The sequence below is a fragment of the Acyrthosiphon pisum genome, chromosome X (genome assembly GCF_005508785.2).
Source record: "Acyrthosiphon pisum isolate AL4f chromosome X, pea_aphid_22Mar2018_4r6ur, whole genome shotgun sequence".
In the NCBI taxonomy this organism is placed as follows: domain Eukaryota; kingdom Metazoa; phylum Arthropoda; class Insecta; order Hemiptera; family Aphididae; genus Acyrthosiphon; species Acyrthosiphon pisum.
This window is the reverse complement of record NC_042493.1, coordinates 122,859,021-122,883,233: the sequence shown is the minus strand read 5'-3', so window position 1 is coordinate 122,883,233 and position 24,213 is coordinate 122,859,021. Positions and strand designations below refer to the sequence as shown.

At 30.2% G+C, this 24,213-nt stretch overlaps 1 protein-coding gene across 5 annotated transcripts in view; it reads left to right on the top strand.

Moving 5' to 3' along the window:
- The window catches only part of LOC100575459, a 31,534-nt gene extending 8,563 nt beyond the window's left edge, over window positions 1–22,971 (top strand). For 4 of the 5 annotated variants that reach the window (XM_029492768.1, XM_008185851.3, XM_029492767.1 and 1 more), the window contains 22 exons: window positions 485–583; window positions 659–940; window positions 2,948–3,122; window positions 3,269–3,422; window positions 3,510–3,627; window positions 3,809–3,894; window positions 4,002–4,404; window positions 5,870–6,045; window positions 7,673–7,796; window positions 10,249–10,397; window positions 11,440–11,589; window positions 11,696–12,926; window positions 13,606–14,138; window positions 17,951–18,232; window positions 18,345–18,550; window positions 18,674–18,888; window positions 19,013–19,227; window positions 19,333–19,688; window positions 19,769–19,892; window positions 19,982–20,080; window positions 20,173–20,275; window positions 22,339–22,971. In XM_029492768.1, coding sequence (XP_029348628.1) covers window positions 485–583; window positions 659–940; window positions 2,948–3,122; window positions 3,269–3,422; window positions 3,510–3,627; window positions 3,809–3,894; window positions 4,002–4,404; window positions 5,870–6,045; window positions 7,673–7,796; window positions 10,249–10,397; window positions 11,440–11,589; window positions 11,696–12,926; window positions 13,606–14,138; window positions 17,951–18,232; window positions 18,345–18,550; window positions 18,674–18,888; window positions 19,013–19,227; window positions 19,333–19,688; window positions 19,769–19,892; window positions 19,982–20,080; window positions 20,173–20,190 — 5,195 coding nt within the window. In that variant the 3' untranslated portion in view covers window positions 20,191–20,275; window positions 22,339–22,971. The remainder of the gene's footprint in view (window positions 1–484; window positions 584–658; window positions 941–2,947; window positions 3,123–3,268; window positions 3,423–3,509; window positions 3,628–3,808; window positions 3,895–4,001; window positions 4,405–5,869; window positions 6,046–7,672; window positions 7,797–10,248; window positions 10,398–11,439; window positions 11,590–11,695; window positions 12,927–13,605; window positions 14,139–17,950; window positions 18,233–18,344; window positions 18,551–18,673; window positions 18,889–19,012; window positions 19,228–19,332; window positions 19,689–19,768; window positions 19,893–19,981; window positions 20,081–20,172; window positions 20,276–22,338) is intronic. The other variant, XM_029492766.1, reaches the window with a different exon arrangement.
- Window positions 22,972–24,213: the final 1,242 nt, after the last annotated feature.

Genomic DNA, 24,213 nt, shown 5'->3' with positions numbered 1-24,213 from the left:
TTGGATTTTTTGAGTTTGTTTTACGACAATTCTGTTGTAAACATAATAATTAATAATATTCTTATTTCTTAGTATTGATAATCTTTTATAGATCTATGATTTTATAATTATATGTATTACTAATAAGTAGTATTAACTAACTTAATGATTATGTTATACTTACTACAATAAATAAAATATCTATTGGATTTTGAAGCGAATAAAACCAAATAACCTCTGCATAAAAATATTGGTTTCGGTTTCGGTTCCTAAAAAAATGTATTTAAGGGCTCAGGTCCGGTCTCGGTCCCAAGATCTTCAAAAGGGTTTTGGTCTAAAACCTGTCAATTTCGGTACGATTCCAGTCCCTGCATTAAATATTATTAATTTAGAAACAATATCGAAATTGTTTTAGTCCTATTTTGAACTTTTCATATATGCCACCCTATAATAAGCTAGCCGCTTAGATTTTTTCACTAAAATAATGTTTTATCTGTTAATAAAGTCGGATTTGGAGTGGACCGTGAAGAACCTTTAGATTCATATATCGACTACATATTTGGAGACAATTCTGAAACAGGTGACTCGAATGAAGCAAATACAGGTACCATCAAACATCATAATATTACGGTGACTTCGTTGAAACAAAATCGACAGATTGTACATTTGCTGTTTTTAGAAGATCTGGACATCGAACAAAATTTGCCCTCCATGGAAACCGGAGACACTGGGGTACACGAATCGTCCGCTGACGAATCGTCCGCTGACGAATCGTCCGCTGACGAATCGTCCGCTGATGAATCGTCCGCTGACGAACCGCCCGCTGACGAACCGGTCGCTGACGAACCGGTCGCTGACGAACCGGTCGCTGACGAACCGGTCGCTGACGAACCGGCCGCTGACGAACCGGCCGCTGGCGAACCGGTCGCTAACAAACAGCCCGTTGACGTACAACCTGTTGGTGAGTTAAAAACCGAAATATAAATCGACACAGAGTATAAAAATGAATATCGTAATCAATCTTTAGTGGAGCCTTCGAAGATTTTATCGTTACATTACATGTTATATTATATACCTATTATTTCCATCATCGATAGCTGCTCACCAACGAAATACATTTTTTTTAAAACAACGATTTTCGCCGAAAAGTTCCGGTCCCCGGCAGCATAGTATTATTGTAATTTTTCTTGATTTCGATATAATTATATTTATCGCCCGTTTTCAAATGACAAATTTTAAATCGACTTAATCGATACTATTACGTGCAACAATGTAACGCATTATTATAAACGTCATATTATATAGATACGTAAACGCTTTAGTCATGGCGTTGAAGTAGTATCTTCCTACAGCAAATAAATTTCATAATATGGGAACTCGACATTATATTATTGCACTAGCTGATCCTGGTGTGGCTTGGCCCGATTGCCCGCGAAAACTTAAGCGCCGGTGGATTTACCGTTTCTTAAACTCCGTTGAATGTAAGCTGCCCGGATATTTAACAAGATCGTTCAGGTTATGTCGATCAAATATGCGGTACAGGTGTAAAACCATATCCGATCGTAATAACTGTTTTTTTTTGTGAGCAAAATAAAAATATTCAATTTTCGGGGGCCGAAACAAAATGCATGTTGTGCGAGGCGGTGCACTTTCGCCCAGTTCCTCCCAGGAGTTTTTTCATGAACAGATGATAATAATTTTAGTTTCACAAAAGCAGTGGGAAAAAAATTTAGTGCCTCTGTCGATAAAATATCTATTATTGAAAACGGCCCGATGGTTTTGATGTTTTGGACAAACAAAATTTCATTTTTATGTAGGTATAGAGGCGTACGTCTATCATGGCGAATGACTGACTCAAATAATATATTACAATGTGGTTTACATGTTTAATACATATAAAGTAAAACAATGACGTTCAATAGACCAGGAAAAATAGGCCATAATAATAGACACCTAGCTACAATAACCGAAATAAAAAAAAAAATATATTATAAATGGTATATTATTATATTTAAATTGCAAATGCCCAGGTATCGATACTGACGAACTAATAAGTTAAAAGTTGATTTCATTTTAACTTTTTAAATTATTAATTTGCTTACTTTTAAGTTAGCTTCTAACTTAACCTAATTGTTTTTTAATTTACTTGAAATCAACGAATTCAATTTTAATTTTAAGAATTTGAGTTAATTATCTAAGTTCTCAGTTTTATTTTATTACATTTCAATTGATTATTTTTAAATAGTTAAAAAACATTTTATTTTGGTAAAGCTATATATTATATATATTCACAGATTTAAATCTAGTTTTTTCTCTTTCTTTGTGTTTTTTTATTTCATTTAAGTTTGTTTCTTGGAATTTTCCAATATTTCCACACTTACAATAAATTCTAACCCAAATTTCTGCTTATCAGATTCAATAATAAAAAAATCGCTTAAAATATAAGCTCAATTGCCGGCGGGTCTACCCGATATAATTGTACAATTTTAGTAGCCCAATAATCGTAAACCATTTAAAAAAAAATGTCGGTTGTGGCACCGTTCTCGGTGCTTAATCGATACCTCCTTATAATCGACGAGCCCTACATACTGTAGTATACATTTTGTCAAAACACCATGTTTCATTGATAAAAACCCCTCTCAAATTATTTCATAATCAATCCATCAATTATTATTATAGTAAAAAATAACGACATAATGAATGGGCGTAGGTATGATACTAAAATCGGATAAGCTACTCGGTTTAATAATTATTTATTTGAAACGTTTGGACATTTCTTGCGACCAGGTAATACAGGTTACTATAATTACTTAAACATTTTATCTACCTATGTTACATATTTTTAATTGGATACTGTAGTTTTATTTATATTTTTTAAGAACCTTATACACATGTCACAGACAATTGTGATCATTGTGAACTGTGACTAGATAATTGTATAATATGAAATTCGTCTTATCTTCTTAAGGTGAACATTTTGCGATGGATTATTTTTATAATATAATCAAAATTAACCACAGTTTATTTCGTGTTAATCTACACACCGAAGACGATATTTTCAACTTCATACAATTATATTCACAACGAACCCAAACGATTTGGCGCGTTATGAAATCCTTTAAATCCCAAAAAAATGACGTTTGGTAAGTATTACATTTGTTATTATATTATGTCGCTGTGCACAAAACAAATCTGCATGCCAATCGCTTTATTGGAAAAAAATTAAATGCGAACGTATTTTTATTAATGATAACAATTTGTGTATATATTTTAAACGAAATTTCTACAGTAAAATCTTCAGATGTATTAAGAATGGCTTGCATAAGCTTTTAAAAAATCCAGATAAAAATATAAAGCCAAGCAAATGTGAGTGCCAATCAGAAATTGAATTTGAAATCAAATGTTCGACCACAAGAGAAAAAAATAGCGATCCCTATTTAAAAGTAAATATTATATTTGTTAACTCTCATGAAAATTTTCGTCATATTTTACTTAAACTAAGTTATGTTGGTATATTATGGTGTGTTTAGAACGGTTTACCGGCAATTGTGAGATTCAGAAACAACCATAACCATTTAGTTCCAGCCCTACCTTTGTTGAAATCCATAATGGACAATAATATAGAAATAACGTTTGATAAAGGCTTAGGTAAGTTTAGTCTTATTACACGTATTATGGGTAATATTACGATTATTGTAGATCTAATCGAATCTTATATTCTTATATTAATATTTAAAAATATATACAGTACTTTATCTTAGCGCTATGATAGTTAGAATAATATAAACCCTACCTAAGTCTTTTTTTTTTTTGTGAAATTACTTAACAGAGCCAGCAAATATACGTCAAGCTTATAACATTGGAACCAGCCCGAATCCAAGGCCGCCAGTTGTCGACGTTATACATTTGTCAGACGTAAATAATAATATTATTCCATCGAATCGATTCTGAAACTATTAATATATTTTGAAGTCTGACATTTTAAATGTTTACGTTTTGTTTTTTTTTTTTTACGAATTCAGGACGACGTAGAGATTATGGAAAGCACTGATCTCGATATCAGTGACCAGATTATGGACAACAATTTGTACGGCAAGTGGGAGGACGCAAATATACTATGCGAAATCGTGGAGACGAATGACAACATACGCCTCGGACCGGGGCAACAGGTCGTCAACAACGGCGAACGCGTCAAATCCAACGGAACCTCCCATCAGTTGGTGGACACCAGTTACAGAAAAGACTATAGCCGGAAGCTAAAAGGCATAATTTCGGACCACCAAAAGGCGAAGTGGCTAAGCGATAAAATGACGACCGAAGCCGATAAAATGAGTCTTTACAAATGCTCGGGGAAAAATTGCAATGAGGTGTTCAGCCACCGGAAAACGTTCGTGCCACACTTGAACGACCACTGTCGCAATGCAAGTAAGACTTACAAGATTGCCGTCGTTTGTATTATTCTTTAGCAGGACACTGTTTTAATAATATTATATCCTATTACTATCGGTTACCCACGTGAGAGCTGAGCGAGTGTTGTGTTTTTTTTAACTCAAAAAGATAAGTACGCAAATCAATTCGTGTAAAACATTTGTAAAATTTCGAACAAAATTTTTTTTTTCAATTCTAGTATAATTTTAACTTAAATAGAACATCGTGTTACGTTCTTAAGCTTGTTGGAAGAGCGAAACATTTTTATCGACAATATTATAGACAATTCTTCAAATGTTTTTGTTTTTTTTTTTAGTTTTTCCGATTCTTTTATAAAGCAATGAGAATTTTCAATTTTGAATTTCAAAAAGTATTTCCTAGATCAAATTTTCAACCAGAAAAAATTAAAAATTTTATGTAAACCCGTAAATTAACAATTTGTAATGGAACGGTTTTCTTATTGTCTTGTAATTCACAAAGAATTTACTAGGTGTAGGTATTTTAAATGTTAAACAAATGTGTACTTTATCATTTTATATACGTCATGATAAAATTTTCAAAATATTTTGACTCGTTTTGGGCTATTTCTAGACATTTTTAATTTTTCAATTTTTAGTTTTTTTTTTATAAATTTCAATACTTATTTTTTCGTTTGGTCGAAATGATTGAAAATTTAAAACAAGTATTCTCATAAAATATTGTTCACACTGTAACCAAAAAATCTAAAAATATGTAGTAATGGTATCTTGTTTATAGACATTTTAAGTTCAAATTTGAACGGAATTAACACTTAAACGAAAAATAGTGAACTTAATTATTTTCTTGTTATTTAAAAATATTATTTTAGAATCTTCTAAAGTATAGTATTATACTTTATAAGTACACACAGCGATATTTTCAAATGCAGTTTTTTTTAATAAAAATTAATTTAACGTCTTGCAGTAGTGCGTTGTAGGTAGGTACTATTGCTTCTAATAGTAAAACAAATCGCTTTAATCACATTAATATCATAAAATGTACTCACCTAGAAAATATAATATTGTAGACCGACTTCGCTCAGAATCGTGTTTCGTAATCAACGGTTTTATACTATTGAGTTAAAATTTAGCACAACCGTTACAGTGACTCCTCTAGACGCCTAAAACCTTCAGCAAAGCGTTGCCCACCTTTTGTTTAGGGCAATACGGTTTTTAATGACTATCGACTGACAACAATCATTCGCGTTAAAACGCAAGCTAATCCTTTCTTTTGAACCATGGAAATAATATTATTCAAGCCCGAAAAGATTAATTTTTACACATTTTTTTTTTTTAACACTCCCTCGATAATTTCTTTCTCGTTCTCGGTGCGATTATTTTCAACACTCCGTTTGGAGTTCTGCGTGCCATGTTGGAACACGTTTTACACTACTTTGACGTGTTTTATTAGAACTAATGGTTGTCGTATTATTCTATCGTTTCAGAAAGACTGAAGGATTCTCTTCAGTTCACGATATGCATGTATTGCTTCAAGCCGTTCGATTTCATGAGCGCAGACGCGTTGGGCAATCACATCGCCAACACCTATAGTTATTGCAAATACTTCTGTCAGTATTGCTTGTACCGCGCGTACACGGCGTCTCACGTCTTAGTCCACGAGGTAAGTCGGTGACCTGTGGTCAGAGTACCCACTCAAGTTATATCCGGTTATAATGTCTGCAAGTACCCGCTTAATAGGTACAGCAATAATATATCTAAAAATATCTCTCTTGTGCAAAAATATTTCCATAAACTTTGCAACAGCTGGCTGGCAAGCGGAACGATGTTTAATAGGTCAATAAGTACCCAGCGCGATACCAAAAGCCACGTGCTATTGAGGCGTTTCACATAAACTTATGGTTTAGCTTTGTTCTATTCAACAGTCTCGTAAGAAATACTCTCAAAAATCCATTTAAATAGTTACGGATACAAATTATACATTCCATTCGTAAATACTTTGACAAGATGACATGTTTTCAAATAATTTTCAAATACTTTTTAAAATATTATTTTTTACTTTACTTTTTAAATATACTAATGAGTAGGTGAGACAACTAATTTGGTAATTACCAATTCAATAATTTTAATGTCACATGTAATAATATAGTGTAATTAGAATTTAGAACTCTGTACTACATAGGTACTCAATTTCTTATTAAAAAATGAAAACAAATAAATATCTGATATATTTTAATTTTGAAATACTTTAATATTAATTAACTATAAACGGATGTTGATGGAATATAAAATGAAATATTATGTTATTTTCTGTAGATATTCATTTCAGATATATTTTGACATAATATAATACTGGTATAACGATATTTTTAACCCATAGCTATGATTTTGGGCAGGATACAATTTGTTTCTGATCGATTCCTAAATGGTAATCGAATTTTTCTTTTTAAATATTTACGTATAATCATACATGAACATTCAATTAGTAACATTCAATCATTCAATAAAATACCTATACTTTATATTATTTTCCCATTTTTCGGTCGTATCCTAAATTGATTTCTGAAATTAAAATTCCTATACTAGTTGGCCCCAGATTTTTTTATACGAGTACCTCACTAAACTAACGTTTCCTTACCATGTTGACAGACTTTGCCACTTTGTGTCTATTGTCTATTTTTCACCACTGCTGATATGGATAAAAATGTGTTTTTTCGCCAGTAAAAATATAAGTTATCAGAATTCTATAAAATATATAGAATATATTATACTCTAACAAAAATATACGATAAAAACGATAAAAACCAAATATTAAAATAATATATAATAAAAAAATGTTATTTAAAAAACCACTTTTGTGTTGGTGAACATACATCACAAAATCTTACAAAATCAAATCGACTAATTTTTCTGCTGCACATGGTATAGGTGACCCGAATTTAAGTATGTTTATAATATATTATTATATATTATTGAGGGTACAATTAAATTCACTTTAAATTACACAGTAAAATTAAATTTTTGAAACATTGTTAATAATAATATATATATATATATATATGTATTTTTTAATATTTGATTTTTACCATTTTTAAAAAAATATTTTTTCGTTTTGATTGTATATTTCAATATTTGGATCCACTACCTAAAATAATGTGTGACCCAACTACTGCCAGTGATAGGTACTCAACTCGGATGTGCCTAATATTTCGATAGTCTTCAAGCTGGCCATAAAAGTGGCAAGTTTCGATAAAATATAATAACTATCGTTTATTATTGTCAATTTTTAGTTTATAATTCACGGCGAAAAGAAACCTTCGATATTAAGACTCAAGGATCGGCATGACAACAGCGATGAAATTGTCAAGGTGGTTGACTTTAATGAATTCGTGATACGTTACGTTTGCAATATCGGTAAGCGTTTGAAATTTATTTTAATTAATGTACAATTATTATTACTAGAGGTGGGTCAAACCGTTCAAAGTTTGAAAAATCGAATCGAACAAATAGTTTGAAATTCTATGAACAAACTGAACCACAAAAACATTTCGCACACGTCAAACGATTCGAACAAAAATGTTTTATATTTCGGTATGAAACAAAAAGCTTGGTACGTAATTTCATTCAGAAGCTCTGTTGGGGTTCAGTTTGGTATCAAACAAAATGTTCGGTTTGAGTCGACATCACACTAAATTTTTCAGTTTGAAACCATATTTTTGAGTTCGACTCACCTCTAATATTGTTGTTATTATTATTATTATTATTATTCTATGCACCTTGGAATAGTTAAAATTACAGTCATTAAAACACTTTACGTGACAATTTTTCTAGTTTAGAAGTATTTTACGTATACACATTTAATCTCTAATTAGGTAGTTTAACGATTTAAGTTTCGTTTAGCCACGTATTATTCTTGTAGTCGCTAAAATAGATTTTCGCTGTTGACCTGTTGTAGTTATTACTCAGCCGTAATAATAAAAAAAAAAACGTTCGATAGGTACATTTTTTACAGCTAAATAGAACTGATATTGAAGGCACCCGAAGTTAAACAGTATTTTTAAATTAAATAAAATACTGTTTATCTCTTTTTTATATCGGCTGATCAACCAGAATAAATTGTTTTCAATTGTAGAAAAAATATCATCAAGAACTACGTTACACCAGCACAAAAAGTTCTGAATTTCGTACGAAATCGTCATACGATTATGTAACCATTTTTTAACTTAAAATGGAAGTTAAGAATTAAAATGTACAAATATCGTTCAAAGTTATTTTTTTTGATTTGAAATGTTCACAAAACTTTGAACCATTTTGTTCCCAAATTCGGTTACTAAAGTGCAAGATTCCTGACATAACTCAAATACCGTAAAAACCGTTAAAAGTTGGACGGTCATCATCGTGACCATTTTCCCGATATTCTTCAAAATGTACTTTTTAACTTGACATTTTCAAAAAATCTTGTAATAATTTTGTAACCAAATATAACCCAAAACTCGAGATACCTAACTTAACTGAAATCCTGTAAGATTGGTTTTAAGTTGACCGGGTGCCAGAAGTGACGTATATTACAAATTATAGTCCCGCGTACTTACAAAAAAATTTATCAGAAAAAAGTTCAAATTTTGTTACACAGTTTGTCACAGTTCCTTGTGAACATTTCGCACCACAATTTAGAGCTCGGGGTGTTGGCGTGACGTAGTTATGAATTACCAAACAAACATACTAAATTTGTTAATTTTAACTTTTGCTTACCTACGTAGGTACATTATTCAAAAAATAATTATTCGATATTTTTGATCCTGCGTGAAACATTAGTTTTTATAAAACATTTATTTTTGCATAGGGTCCTAATAAATAGAGTAAAAATTCCAAAAAAATAGTGTTTTCGTGAAATGTTTCATTTGATTATCAAAATTTGCAATAAAACGTAATTTTAACATAGTTCTAGGCTTCAGCGCTGTTACGTATCCACTTGTATTATTTTATTGAATTGTATTTTGTTTTACTCTATGATAGATACACATTTTATAATTTAAATAACACAGCTAAAATTCGTTCATTTTCTTTTCTATGTATCTATATTACTGTCCCACACTCAATTAGGTGCTAACTTAGTAGGTACCTTCTTAATGTGTAAAGATACTTCGATATTCTGGGTGATTATTTTATCACACGACATTAATTACTCGATATTTCGTAAGGTGTTGACTTTTTAAAAATAAGTTTTTACACGAAGTCGGTTCAAAACAAAATTAAAAAAAATAATAATAATTTGTTATCTTTAGGTACTCGTTTTGCTTTTTTCAAACACAACGGACAGTTTTAATTTCGTGTTCCAAGGCAGTATAAATTTTGATTAGTATTTTTGATGCATAAAAATCTAATTTAGGACGAGTACAATTTATGAGTAATCACTATTTTAAAGTTTTGATGATAGGAGGTGTAGTGGACCAACATTTTGTGGGATAACCGCGTATTACTCCACTCAGCTCATCTATACTTAAAATACTTACCACTCATAAACTATTGGTCCGAAATACCATTTTTTTTTGTTCCGAAATGCTCAGAAAAATATTTTCTTTAGAATATGAATTGATAATCGTAAGTGGTCGTTCAACATATCAAAAAACATAAGCAACTATAAGGATATAAATATAATTTCATGAAACAAATGTTGTTTTGTAGCGACTTGAAACCGTGTAAAAAAAATATTTTCAAAAAAGTCAACACTATTTTTAAATGATTAGTTTGTGTCATAAATTAATAATTAAACTGTACCTCTGTGTAATGATATTAAAATGCTATTTCTAACAAAAATCGATATTTTCTTACTGATTAATCTTAAAATGTTTTTTAACTCGTTTAGGAAACTGTGCTTTCTATTCTTATATGAAAAGTGATTTCTTAAATCATTTGAGCAATGATCATGTAGAGTGTGACCAATTCCATTGCGATATTTGTGATAAATCCAATGAAAATGGATTTGTAGCGCACAATCCGATAGCGTTCGTTAAAGTAAGCATGTTATTTGTTTATAATATTATGTAATTAGTTTAAATTTTTATAACTTGTTGACTTTCATTTTTTAACACATTTTTAATACCCTGCATGAAGCCTTGTAATTTTATAAATAACATACTTATTGTTTTTTTTTTTTTATTTAGAAAAATATACAATTTTTAGTTACAATGTTATAATATATTAAAAGTTTACGGTTTTATACTTGTTGTAAAATAAAATTAATTAATTAAGACATTCATATACGAGTGTGGAGAAAACCGTCCATTGATGGAACTCCGGCTTACACAATATTGTAATATAATATTAAAAATAAATATTATAATAATTTAAATTTCTATTGCCATCTGAGAAACAAGTAATTTATATTTTTAAGTCTCTCTGCAAATTAGCAAATTATGTATACTTAATAACCACGACTAGTCAAGTTAATGTGATAAATTTTTTTTATAGATTTAATAAATTAAATTAAAATTAAATTAAATTAATTTTATTTTCTAAATTTTTTTTTACAGATTTTTTTTTTAACTCAGTTAAGTTAAGTTTACTAAATAAAATTAAAATTAAATTCATAATCGTCGTATTAATGATCTTATATGGGGAACTAATTAACCCCCACCCCCTTTATTAATGGCAATTAATATGATAATTTGTTATTTATCTACAAATATAAATAAGAAATCCTTCGTAAATACTTAAAAATATTTTTTTCTTATTATATTTTCCATATTCAATAAAGTTACAGTGGTAACTTATATGGTAATACATAAACATAATTCTCTGGATAATATAAAATTTAAAATTAACTCAGCTGGTAAAATGAAGAAACTATAATTTAATTTAAAGTTAGAGCAGAGGTATATGAGTGAAGTTTAAGGTAAAATTCACTCAAATATCAAACTATCAAAATAAGTTTATACATTTAAATTAACTCAACTTTAACTTATTAACTCGGTAATGCTCAGCCTCGATGATAATATTAATTTACCAATAATAGTTTGCGTAATTATTTCTAATAAATTATGATTTATATTTTCAGCATTTTAGTGTGCACAATATGAACACATATCAATGCATTTTTTGCTTATTTGGTGCAGAATCGCTCAATCTTATGATCATTCACTTAGCGATGGAGCATTTTGAATACGAACCGTTATGCTTGGAGCGAAGTCTGATAGACATTTTTTGCGTAAGTACATTATTAAAGAATAACGTTTACCTATAGTAAATAGTAATTAATATCAGTATAGAATAACAATAATTATATTAATATTTTTTACAATGGTTTGTTGCAGGACGACAAAAAGATTGAAAATCTTATGATTTTGAACATTAAGAAATCCATACCCGCTGGTATAATGAAAGTTGTGGATGCGAAACCACTAAAAAATGTCAATAAAAAAAAATGTGAAACAGATCCCGCTGACACAATATGTACGAATACGGAATCAGTTAACATCGACAATACTACTCAGGTCTCAAAAAGAAGTATTAAAGATGTGGAGCACCCATCAAAAAACACACTAAAACCGGCCATTGACAACAAGAATAATACGATTACATCCGATGGAGTGAAAAGAAACGTTCTAAGAGATGAACAACAAATTCCAAATGTTGAGGCATCAATCGTAAGTGAGAAAAAAAAATCATCAGTGTCAATTTATGAAATTATGAACAATATTGAATTAAAAAAAAAGATTGGAAAACCATTTAAAGAAAAAGGTGTAAAAACCCTTTCATCTGACGAACGAATCGATAAGTCCAAAAAACATAGAAATAAGAAATTGGATAATACATGTAAAAAGAATGAAATTCGTCAAAAAAGTCCAGGAAACACGAGTTCAATTACGAAAGCAGTCGACATTGAAAATACTAGACAACTGCCAAGAAGAAGTACTAGAAATATTGTTAACCGATCAAAAAACACAATAAAACCGGAAATTGATCACAAAAATAATACGGTTACATCTGACGAAGTGAAAAAAAATGTTCCAAAAGATGATGCAAAACGAATTCCAAATAGTCGGGCACCTATCGAAAAAGAAAAAAATAAATCATCTGAACTGGCAATTCGTGATATTGCAAAAAATCACACAACAAAACAGGAAATTGACAACAAAAATAAAACTGTAATATCTGACGAAGCGGAAAGAAACGTTCCTAGAAATGATGCAAAACGAAATCCAAATAGTGGGGCATCAACCGAAAAAGAAAAAAAGAAATTATCCCAACTGGAAATTCATGATATTAACAATAATATCACAACAAAACAGGACATTAACAACAAAAAGAAAACTGTTATATCTGACGAAGCGGAAAGAAACGTTCCTAGAGATGATGCAAAACGAATTCCAAATAGTGGAGCATCAATCGAAAATGACAAAAATAAAACATCAGATCTGGCAGTTAAAATAGATATTAAATCCAAAAAAGCCATTGGAAGACCAGTTAAGGAAAAGTCTTTAGAAACCACTTCATCCGATGAACCGATGGAGCAGAGCAAGTCGATTTCTAAAAAAAGTAGTGGTACGTTTAGTTAAGTTAGATCGATTTCATAGGCGCAAATAATGTGAGACATGAGCGGTGTTTGGTCACGTGATAGAAATTGAGCCCCCTAATCTCCGAATTTATCGTTTAATTTATTTCAACTATCCCAAGGCTGTGATTGAATAGGTATAATATATAATATTATGTAAAATATGTGATAATATTATAATAATGGTTTTACCAATATTAATCATATTACATTATACGTGATCGATTATTTTCTATTGAACAAAAATTGATGATAATTAGGTCAACATTGTTGTAAGAGTGATTTACTTGATAGTTGGGTAATATAAAAAATAAAAAATTAATTGATTTGTAATAATTATAATTTAAAGTCTTCAGAGATTTTTGCAAATTCACCCTACACCAAAACCTAAATCAATGTAATAGTGTAATTATAAATAAACAAATAAAAAAAATATAATTTAGTATCTATTCATTTGTCTGGAAATGATACTGTTACTATTATATTATTTTCGTTTGTATGATATGGCGAAGGTGGCAAAGTGAACAGAGCTATCATTGCCAGTTTTCCGCCAAAATATAAGGCTTAGGTTTTGTTGGTTGAACGCCGTAATTTACGCCTATGAATTCGACTTTGTTTTAAGTTTAACATCAAACCTTGAAATTGTTGTCTCAATCGCCTGCATTTCAGATAAAGTCATCCCAGTCGGAATTTCGTATCGAGATCACTTGAATAATTGTCCCACGGAAAGTTCCAAGGAGTGTAGCTTCTGTCTGCTGAAGTCGAAGTCGAAAGTTGATGTTGTCAAAGTCTCGAGGCACCGAAACGCGCCGAACCGTTTTACATGCACTTTTTGCAACTTGGAGTTACCGTCCAGCGACACGGCCAAGAGCCACGTAAAAGAAGCACACAATGTCTCCAACGTCCAGTTCGTGCCCGTAGATATTAACAAGACTGACATGGAGAAGAACCGATTTCTCGTGTCCGAGGACAAATGTTTGAAACGACAAAAACGACCAATCGACAGTAGCTTTTACTCGGAAATCCGTAAGACCGTCGCCAACATGAAACGGTCTAAAGTCGTTAGTAAAGAAGATGATTTGCAATTGACTACGATTGGCAATACTGCGAGTTCCTCAAAACAACAGGTTGAACGTAAACCGGTCGAATCACAACCACAACACAATACTAGGAAAAGAAAATATTCCAATGAGAGCACCGACGTAAGTAAATATTTTTTAGACTAAAATGTTTTGGATCGGAAAATGTGTTGTAATCTTTCTGTTGAAGATGGTTTCCAATATTAAATTTTATTTTGTTTAAAATCGGTCGAAAGTAGAATTTAATTATAACTTATTATTTGGAAAAACTAACAAAAAACAACGGAAAATAGGAAAATTCATGCAACGAAAACTACCTATCGAATAAATCAATTTTTTTCAATTTTTTCCCTTCTTTATCTATTCTTTAATTTTATAGTATTTTAAAAAGCGACATCTTTTAATGTACCGAATTAATAATTTTATCAATTCTTCCTATACCAACGTTTTTATTTTAAATTTCACAGCCAAACATAAATTTATTTTTCATTTTTGTCGCATGTTTTTAAAATGTCCACGGGCGCACGGTTTTCCTAGAAGCACTTCAAAGTCGCTAGTAATATTAATTTTCCGTAAATGTATTTTATTAATAGATAAATAATTCTTTAAAATTTGATGTCACCAGATTATCGTGTTATTATATTATACGCACGTTATTACCAACATTCAATTTTATTTTTAAAATACATATTTTGTGACTTTTATGGTTACAAGTCCTTTGACTTACTCATAAGTATAACATTCTGAGCGGACATATGAATGTATTGGTTTTACAATGATGTTTGATTCTTTTTTATATGTCTGACCTTAGGAGAATTAAAAATACTCAGATATTCAACCTTTGATATACATTTTCATACCTTTGATATAGCAAGTTGGGGTGTATTGTTAACAAAATCTTGACAGGCATCAATTAAGCGCATACGACATTTTAGTGCTTGACGATTCAACTCAACAAATATTAAATTTAAAAATATAAATAAATATAATAAATAATTATATATTAAATAATAAAAAAATATTTTATATTTAAAATTAATTTTAATTAGTTACCTGCTGCAGTGTCAGCCCAGCTACTAAACTCGAAAGCTTTGAAAATAACAATACAACGTGTACGTCAAATTAAACAAATTTATTGCCCCAGCCAACCCAAATTATTTACATTTCGAAATACCAGATTTATTCCAAAAGACATTGGGTGGAGTGGAATTTTTTTTTCCAGTGCTAATTCTAGTGAAATGTTAATGATCGAATTTTAATTTTTTTACATGGAAAAATTTAGGACTCCTTGCATACCTATTTGAAACACTGGTTATCTAACACTACATTTTCATCATGTTTCACTAATTTCTTTTACCAATTATATACGATACATACAGTTTTCTAATGTCATACCTATAAGCACTTATATTAATATTTTCCGTGCTTTAAAATTAAAAAAATCAAATTTAAATCCAACTTTATTTTTGAATGTTTTCAAAAAGGCAGTGTTTAATTCTATTAAATTCGAATTTCTAAACATAAAATTCAAGTTTACTATTTCTACTTAAGGTACCTATGCGATTTGGATGTATATGGGACATATGCATTTGGAGTAATGGGTTTTCTGTTCTTTTAATGCCTTCACATTCTACTATAGGTACGGAAATGTATTGATTGTATATAAAAAAAGAACGTTTTAATAAGGTGGTTAATAAAAATTACTTATTTTATGACATAATTGGTACTGAGTCAGGGCACCACGCCTATATCAATAACAATATTTTTAACGCGTTTTTAATTTGGCACATATTATATGGTACCTATTGGCAAACTTTAAATATATCTAATTAACTCAGTAGATTTTAATAAACATGATGTGCGCTGACATGTCTTGCGCTCAGATGTCGTATGATCTGTATAACTATCGTTCGTTGATATGCCACAGCTGAATTTATTATCGTGCGATAAAATTTTTAATTACTGCTCCAAATTATCGCAGTTCCAACCAGGGCTTGCATTTGAAAAAAAAATTCCGTCGTATGTTATTTAGAATTAAAACGTTATTCAACTTTTGCGTTTATCGTTCTTTAAAATAGTGTTAATACCTATTAAATTTAAAAAAAAAAATTAACTAATGCGGATAGGTAATGGTAAAAAATATAATATAATCAATTCTTAGATTGTTTGCATGAAATAAAATATGTTTCTACGAAACTAATAGACCCTTTAGATAAATAGATTTTAAAATATTTCGTTTTGTGTTATTTTTCGTTCAATTATATTCTATAAATTACGTTTTGCGTTATTTTGCGTTTAATGATATTCTATAAATTACATTTTGCGTTCTGTTTTGTTTAAGAGCCTGTCAGCGCACTATTTGTTTTCTCTCTCTGGCTCACACGCAACATAGACAAAATGCATTTACGCAAAATCATTTTTTCTATGTGCTTAAGTAATCTTAGAGTAAAGTCACCCATGACAAAAAAGATAGAGAATAATACTTTTGAGGGAATGACATATCGATTTGTCCAAATATCGTCTCAAAACAATTTAAACATCATTTAAATTTACAACATTTTTTTATTTATTTTGAAAGTCGAATACAAAGTCAAATAATAATAAAATATAAAATCGACATGTCATTCCCTGAAAAATATTATTCTCTATCATTTTTGTTATAGGTGACTTTACTCTAAGATTACTCAAACGCGTAGAAAAAATGATTTTGCTTAAATGTGTTTTGTCTATGTTGCGCGTGGGCCAGAGAGAGAAAAAGAATAGTGCGCTGACATCCTCTTAATGATATATTATATATATATATATATTGTCAATCATCGTTATGTTTTGTTTTGCGATATTTAATAATTTTTTATTATCACTTTCTGTTATAATAACGTTCACAAATTCCAACCGGTTTTGGTCAAATATGACGTTATTATAACGTTCGCAATGTCTGATCCCAGCAAATTGAATCTAGTTCATACTTTCGGTAGTCAAGATGAAACAATTTTCTTTACTTTTCAAAATAAACAACAAAAATCCGTTAAATCTTTTTTTATCATTCAAAAATTAAATAACTGTAGAAATTTGATAATTTTCAAATATTACTTATTTTAGCATTTTATAAAAAATACATAATTTCTGATTATATTTAATGATATAAAATTAAGACGGTTCAAAGAAAAAATAAATAAAACGGCCTTAGAATTAAAACGGCCTTAGAATTATAGGCTAACAGTCTGTCTCCGCTCAGAGTCGTTTTTCATTATATTATACAATGATTTATTGTTGAAATCAAATTCAAAAAATCCTTTACAGTGAATTATACAACCGCAAGTTACACCCGACCCCAATTAATATATATCAGAGCGAGTACCCCAGTTTTTTTTTTTTTTTAATTTTTAGTTTATTTTAATTTTATCAACAAATAATGTTTGTACTTTTGTTGACACATTTCTAATTTTATTAATTAAAAGTAATACCGATGCTGCGAGAGAAAAATACTAAATGACAACAGTCTGTTCCGCTCTAATATAATAACACATAGATGCTCTGGGAAATTCATTATATTGAAAAAACAAGTAAAAACAGCGGGAGAAAAACACATCTGTTATTTTTTTTAAAAGTCGGTGAAAAATTTACCCCCGACTAGTAACATAATATGAATGGCGCCATCGGTTTAACCTAACAAATCAATACACTTTTGTCATGACATGAATATAATATAGTATTATAAAAAAGTAATCCTTAGTGGCTAATAGACGGCAACTCACATCCGTACTCTTCTCTCAGTATCGCTTATTCGTTTTTAACGATTTATCACTGAATTCAACTTTTACATATTATAGATACCTAGATATACGACCGAAATTCTCCATTCACCGTTATAACATTATAATATTATATCAATCAATTGATTTTTTTTTTTTTTATTATTATTACAAATATTATAGAACGTCGCCGACTACAAAAAATCAAAATGCTGGAAAAGGTTATACGATACCTCACCGGGCATTACAATATCCATGTATTTTTCACCTCGCAATATTGACAAAATCCCGCTAGCACCATTCTTCACGAATACGGTAGGATGTTTACTGTGCAATTACCACACTAAAGTGCGATCTAATCTAGTGTCGCACCTGAAGAGTCATAAAAATGGACGGATCTGGAATAATCACATATCTAAAACTGTAATAAGTAAACTCAAGCCTGCGGCAACTGTGTCCGAGCCTGTGAGTAATTCCCTCTGCAGTTCATCTAAAGCAAAACAAAATAAAAATGTAGTACTTCCACTTGAAAACTATTTATTTCTAATGATTGTTCTCTAAACGTGTATATTATCAGGTCCAAACAGTTGAAAATAGTATAGATGGATCAACTATTAATACTAATAAGCCTCCACCGTTCAAGCGGGTAAATCCTATTCCCAAGTTCGTTCCACAACCAGAACGTTTTAAATGTGCATTACCCAGATGTTATAACTTTTTTGAGAAATTGGAAGATCTGCATCAGCATATAACCAAAAATCATTCCAAGTATTCGTATTTTATGTAAGTATAAATATGTTGCTATAAGCAGCAGCACTGCAGCACCACGATATTCCTTTATTAACGTTGTTTATATTTCATCATAATATATGTTTTATTTTTAAATATATATATATACGTTTCTAGATGTCCACATTGTAGGCCATTCATTTATACGTTCGACACTTTCCATGAATTGGCTCATCATTATGATTTTCATGGCAGTAATTTATACATTTGTCAGTACTGTGATTACATACATTATGATCGTTCAAAAATAGAATCACATCAGACAAGAAAACACCCGTTTAGAATGGACGGCGAGAACAATATAGCCGTGGTTAGAAAAGACGAATCTCCAGGTTTGTGTATATTATGTTACTATACGGTTAATTTGTATGAATAACTCGTAGGTATCTACTCGATGTGTACAATTATGTACAATTATACCAATACCACTTACTTATTTCCTAATACTTGAAATAGATACGTCCCAATGGCAATGCAATATATGTTTACCCGGTATTAAGTATACAGAAACTCAAATTGCTGCACACCTATCAATCGTTCACAAAATATCCAAACTGTTTACATGCCCTATTTGTCCATTTGATCACAGTAATTACGATGTGTTTAAAGAACATTTCGCGACGACTCATCCATCTATGCAAGTAAAAAGCTTGTATGAGTATTTTGAAAAAGTAAGTTGTTGGATAATATATTAACATGTGCGCTATGCTAACGTACTTGTCTCAGAAAATTATTGACCGTTTTTCAAAAATAAAAATAAAATAAATATTTTTTAGATTAGTCCAGATGCAGAGCTCGAACCAGCCGACAAGCGAGCAAACGTCGGCAAACAAGGTAAGACTAAAGAAAGTCATTCGCTAAATGTGCTGGAAGCTTTTGACGGTGTCGCCGAACCAAGAACAGCGTTACCCTCACCACGAGAAACTACGAGAAAATTGACTTCCGCGCGCAAGACATCTGCTGAATCGCCCGATCAAGGGAAAACCCTTGACAACCCTTCCAGCGAACCGGACGATTATTCGAAATTAAAGCGTTCGACGGTCAAATACGAATGTCCTATATGCAACGAGTTCGCAGTCGAGGAAAAAGAATCTTTCCGAACACACTTAATGAAAGAAATAACTTGCACACTGTAAAGCAACTGTTTTCGTTATTTTTTTCCCGCTCTTTCATAAACATTTTATTAATCAACAATGTTTTCGTTTACTGCAGATGGAAGTGTATGGAATGCTTTGCGCTCAGCAATTCAGTAATAAAAATGAAAACGCATGTACAAAAACACTTACGATTAAAGCGGAGATTTGAGAAAATCGAAATAACTAAGAAAAATACTTTGGTAAATATTATCGTTTTTATTGCTACGTATCGACATTTATTACCAAAAGATAATGTTTAAAATAAATAAGTTGTTTTTTTTGTATGAAGGTCGATGGAATAATTGACTGTCAAGATATGCGAATGGAACATAAATTGCTCAAAAAAAATAATGAACATACCGATTGTGATGACCAAAATGGAGCCAAAGTATAAAATATTATTATTATGCCATTATATCATTATATTAAGATAATTTTCGTCAAGACAACGAAATTAAGTTAAATTATATTTTTTTTAAGCATGGTAATATTCAATAGAAATAGATGTACTCAACGCTCAAACTTTTCACATATTTTCAATGACGAAATCGTTAATACGAACGTTTCAATACTAAAATTATTGGTAAGTACCTAATAACAACACGTCATATTATTTTATATTATATTTTATTTTGATTGGGAATTTTAATATAATGAAATGAAAAACTCATGTCAGTCGTGATTTTTATGGTGATATATCGTGACATGCCTTGATACATTTATTTACTGATGTTTTGACGTGTGGTGGAGGGGGGGGGGCTGAATCAATGAAAAATAAATAAATTTCAAGTACAAAAAATAGTGCATGAAAAGCGCTATAAAATTATTTTCGACCTCATAAAGTAATAATTCGATGACCACGTAACACTTCCTAGGAAATTTCCCAAATAGCCAACACTACACCATTGTGTTGAACTATGGACATTAATTAGCACTGATACGCTATATCCTTAAGCACCGATGCCATTTAGAAAAGCCAACTGAGATAGTAATGCAAATGAGCAAGACCACATCATTTCTCGGATCTCACTTAAAACCTATGACACATTTATGTTGGAGCAATCAAAATGGCGGTGAAAAAAAAACATCCTTAGAGAGGCTTTAGAAAACGCTCTATACCCGGCTCTGTACTGAATTATTTAAAAAACAGCGACAAATGATTAGAAGATTAGCCCATTAACACGATAAATGCAATAAGAAAGTAGAAATTATGCAAAACATCTACGGAACAATAAATTGCACGCACTCGAGCCATAAATCAAGAAATTAAAAACCAAACAAAAAAGCTTCAAGACTTAAAAACATAGGAAAAATACCAATGTGCAATGGTCATAGTAAGTCTATAAATACAGAGCTAAGACACCAAAAAACAAAAGTAACATCTACTCCAACATCCCCCGCATGGTGTATAATTTACGGTAAGTGAGGTCGGCGATGCTCTGGTCAAAACCAAATTAAACAAAGCAGCTAGGATTTGATGTGGTATACCTTTGAGTTGTCGAACACGCTGGGTCAGGAACCGTGGGTGGCTAATGGGCTCATATTTTTCCACACCTTTTCCCATATTAATGATTTTATTTTTTGTTAAATAGGTATTCGTAATTATATTCATTACAAACGATGTAATCTATGTTATGTTATTGTGTTTTTGTAGTACTGTTAGCTATGTGTTAGCTATGTGTGTGTAAAGCCATATTACTATAGAATAAATAAATGGCCTTAAAAAATAAAAAATAAAAACTAAACATTTTTATTTATTTTAATACAAAAAAAAAAAAAAATAAAATAATTTAATTGGTACCTAACATGTTTGCACATATCTTAATACTTAAGAAAATTTAATATCAATTCAATGATTTAAAAATTATAAAAGACTCATCGCGGTGGCTTTATCGGTGGACATCATATTATAATTATTCATTCAAACACGACAAAATTGAGTGTTAAATTATGTTAAATGTATTCTACGTTCAACTATTTTACACGTATTAAATTTTCTGGACATGAATTGTTTTAATTACTTTTTTTTCCCTAAACTAGAAAAATCTAAAAAATATTCTGTAAATACTAAAATTACCTAAGAATTCTAAACAAATCGAAAGAAATGAAAAATGAAAGTAAGAGTTTTAATTTAAAAATATATTTTAAACTCGAATCATATTATTTGGCATGCACCTACTTGCAATGCACTTTACATTTAATTCCGGGCCTTTTAGCCATTAGTGTATGAAAAAATAATTGTAATTTCACTATTTTACACGTTTTGTCCACATTTTTGATGAGGTATAGGTAATAAAAACACAGAAAAAGCAATAAAGAAATCAGAACTTAAATATTATATTTATTAATTTATAATTTTAAACTTACCTCAAGACCAATACTGAATATTTAAAGTTAAAATTGATATTTAAACTTTTAAGACTTTTTAATTTCATCTGATCTTTTATATTTGCTTATTTTTCATACTTGAAACTTCTGAAACCCATCAGAGTGATTAGCTGTTTTTGGTCGTCACAAAAAAAAAAAATAACATTTTAAAGAAACCTTTTTTCAAATAACCTTTCAAAAATATTTCTTCTGAATGCTTGTGATTGTCGGCAAACAATAAAATACCTATTTTTAACATTAAAATTTTTTTTTTCACAGGCGTAAATAGCAATGACATAATTATTTAATTGCATAGCTCACAAGGTGGCTGTTACTTATTATAGAAGACTGCGTCGCTCAATTTGAAGTGAATGTTTTGAAGCTATAATAATTGTATTATCCTAAAGTACTTTTATATTTTGGAATTAAGTACAAAAACCTATATTTAAGATTAAACCGTTAAGTTATGTATAGTTAGTTTATATTGATTTGTTTGTGGTTTTAGGATTTATATGCATTAGTTCGTTATGGGTTTAAGGTCATGCAATATAATATCATAAAAATAAAATGAATTTATCAAACTCAAAATATAATAATATAAACATGTACATTATAATATTGTTTAAACCCTATCGGATTGTTATGATATATAATATCATTTTTTATATAAATCAATATTATATTTTATTGTTTAATTTTGCACATAAATCCTAATCACTACTTACTAATATTGTTAGGTAATTTATTCTATTTTATAGATAATTAATAAGTGAATGGCTCCCTAAATAAAAGTAAAGTGCTTGAACTTTCCTCAGAGGAGCCTTTAGTTATATTGATGTTATTTTAAGGTGTATAGTCTCAATTTTTTTTTTTTTTTTTTTAGATAATTTATAAGTGATTAATGTTTTTAGGAAATAATAATTTAATGTATTGTTCTCCCATAAATATATATATATATATGTATAATATAATATAATATTAATCGTAAACAACAAAATAATAACTGGAGGCCAAATAATAAATCACGCGTGAAAACTTTTTAAACAATTTTCGGATAATATTGTATTACCGTTCACTGTGCGCTTAAAACAGAACTACAGTGATTAAAAAAGGTATTGTCTCCAATCTAACCGTTAAGTTTAGCTGAATTCTAATTTTATAAACATTTTATGAGAGGACATAATTTTTTTATAAATCCATTTAGTACGTGCGAGAACCATTCGGTCGGGCACTGTGCCGCACTAATGTCCCTCTGTAGTTAGGTAAACCAAATTTTTAACGTAAGAAAAAGATTTTGGATTTCGACTGTACATATTTCTACAACGCGACTAATACGACGAAATTCATTAGTGTTTTGAAATACGCTGTTTTCGTGTTTTTCAAATGAGGACATAAAAATGATACCGTACAGACGAAAAACTAGTATTGTCGTGGATAAATTTTATTTTAAATTTTACTTGCAGCAGTATTGCATCCCTTAGTTTACTTTTGGCACGGAACCGTTTTCCTACTAAATTTCGTAATTACTTGGGACCACTTGTAAGTCACTTCGAATTAGTATGTATATAGGTAAATATTATTTTAATCCCCCGCTACACCGACCTCGATCTGTTCGCAATCTGTTTATTGTAGAACAGGTGGTTCGAGGGAAGTTCATCTCTTTGATTTCGTTGTTCGGGTCCAGTAGAGCACCGATCCCCAGTTACTGCAGTTGTTGTAGAGCTATCCCAGGGTGTCCTGAAATATCACTGAGATCGCCTAAATCATATCCATTTAAAAGCGGTCATATGGCATCCTCTTAGTTCAATAAATTTATTATGCACATTTATCTATTTTTGTCAAATTTTTGGAAAAAAGGATTTTTTTATTTTATTTTAAGAGAGCATCGAACAATGCAGTACAATTAATTTAAAGAAATAAAAAGCGTGGAACGCAGGACGCACGTAGAAATGTAACTTTAAACTTTTACTCGCAGTGGTGGTTTTGAAAAGTATTTTTACACGATATGACCAAACATTAACGTAAACACTTTTACTCTAACACAGCGTAATATACGCATAATATTAAGTTAAAATATTTTTTTTAATTTTAATTCATGGACGATGGATGAAAGATCAGCCAGAGTGCCCAGCAGTAGCGGCTCGTGAGTAATTA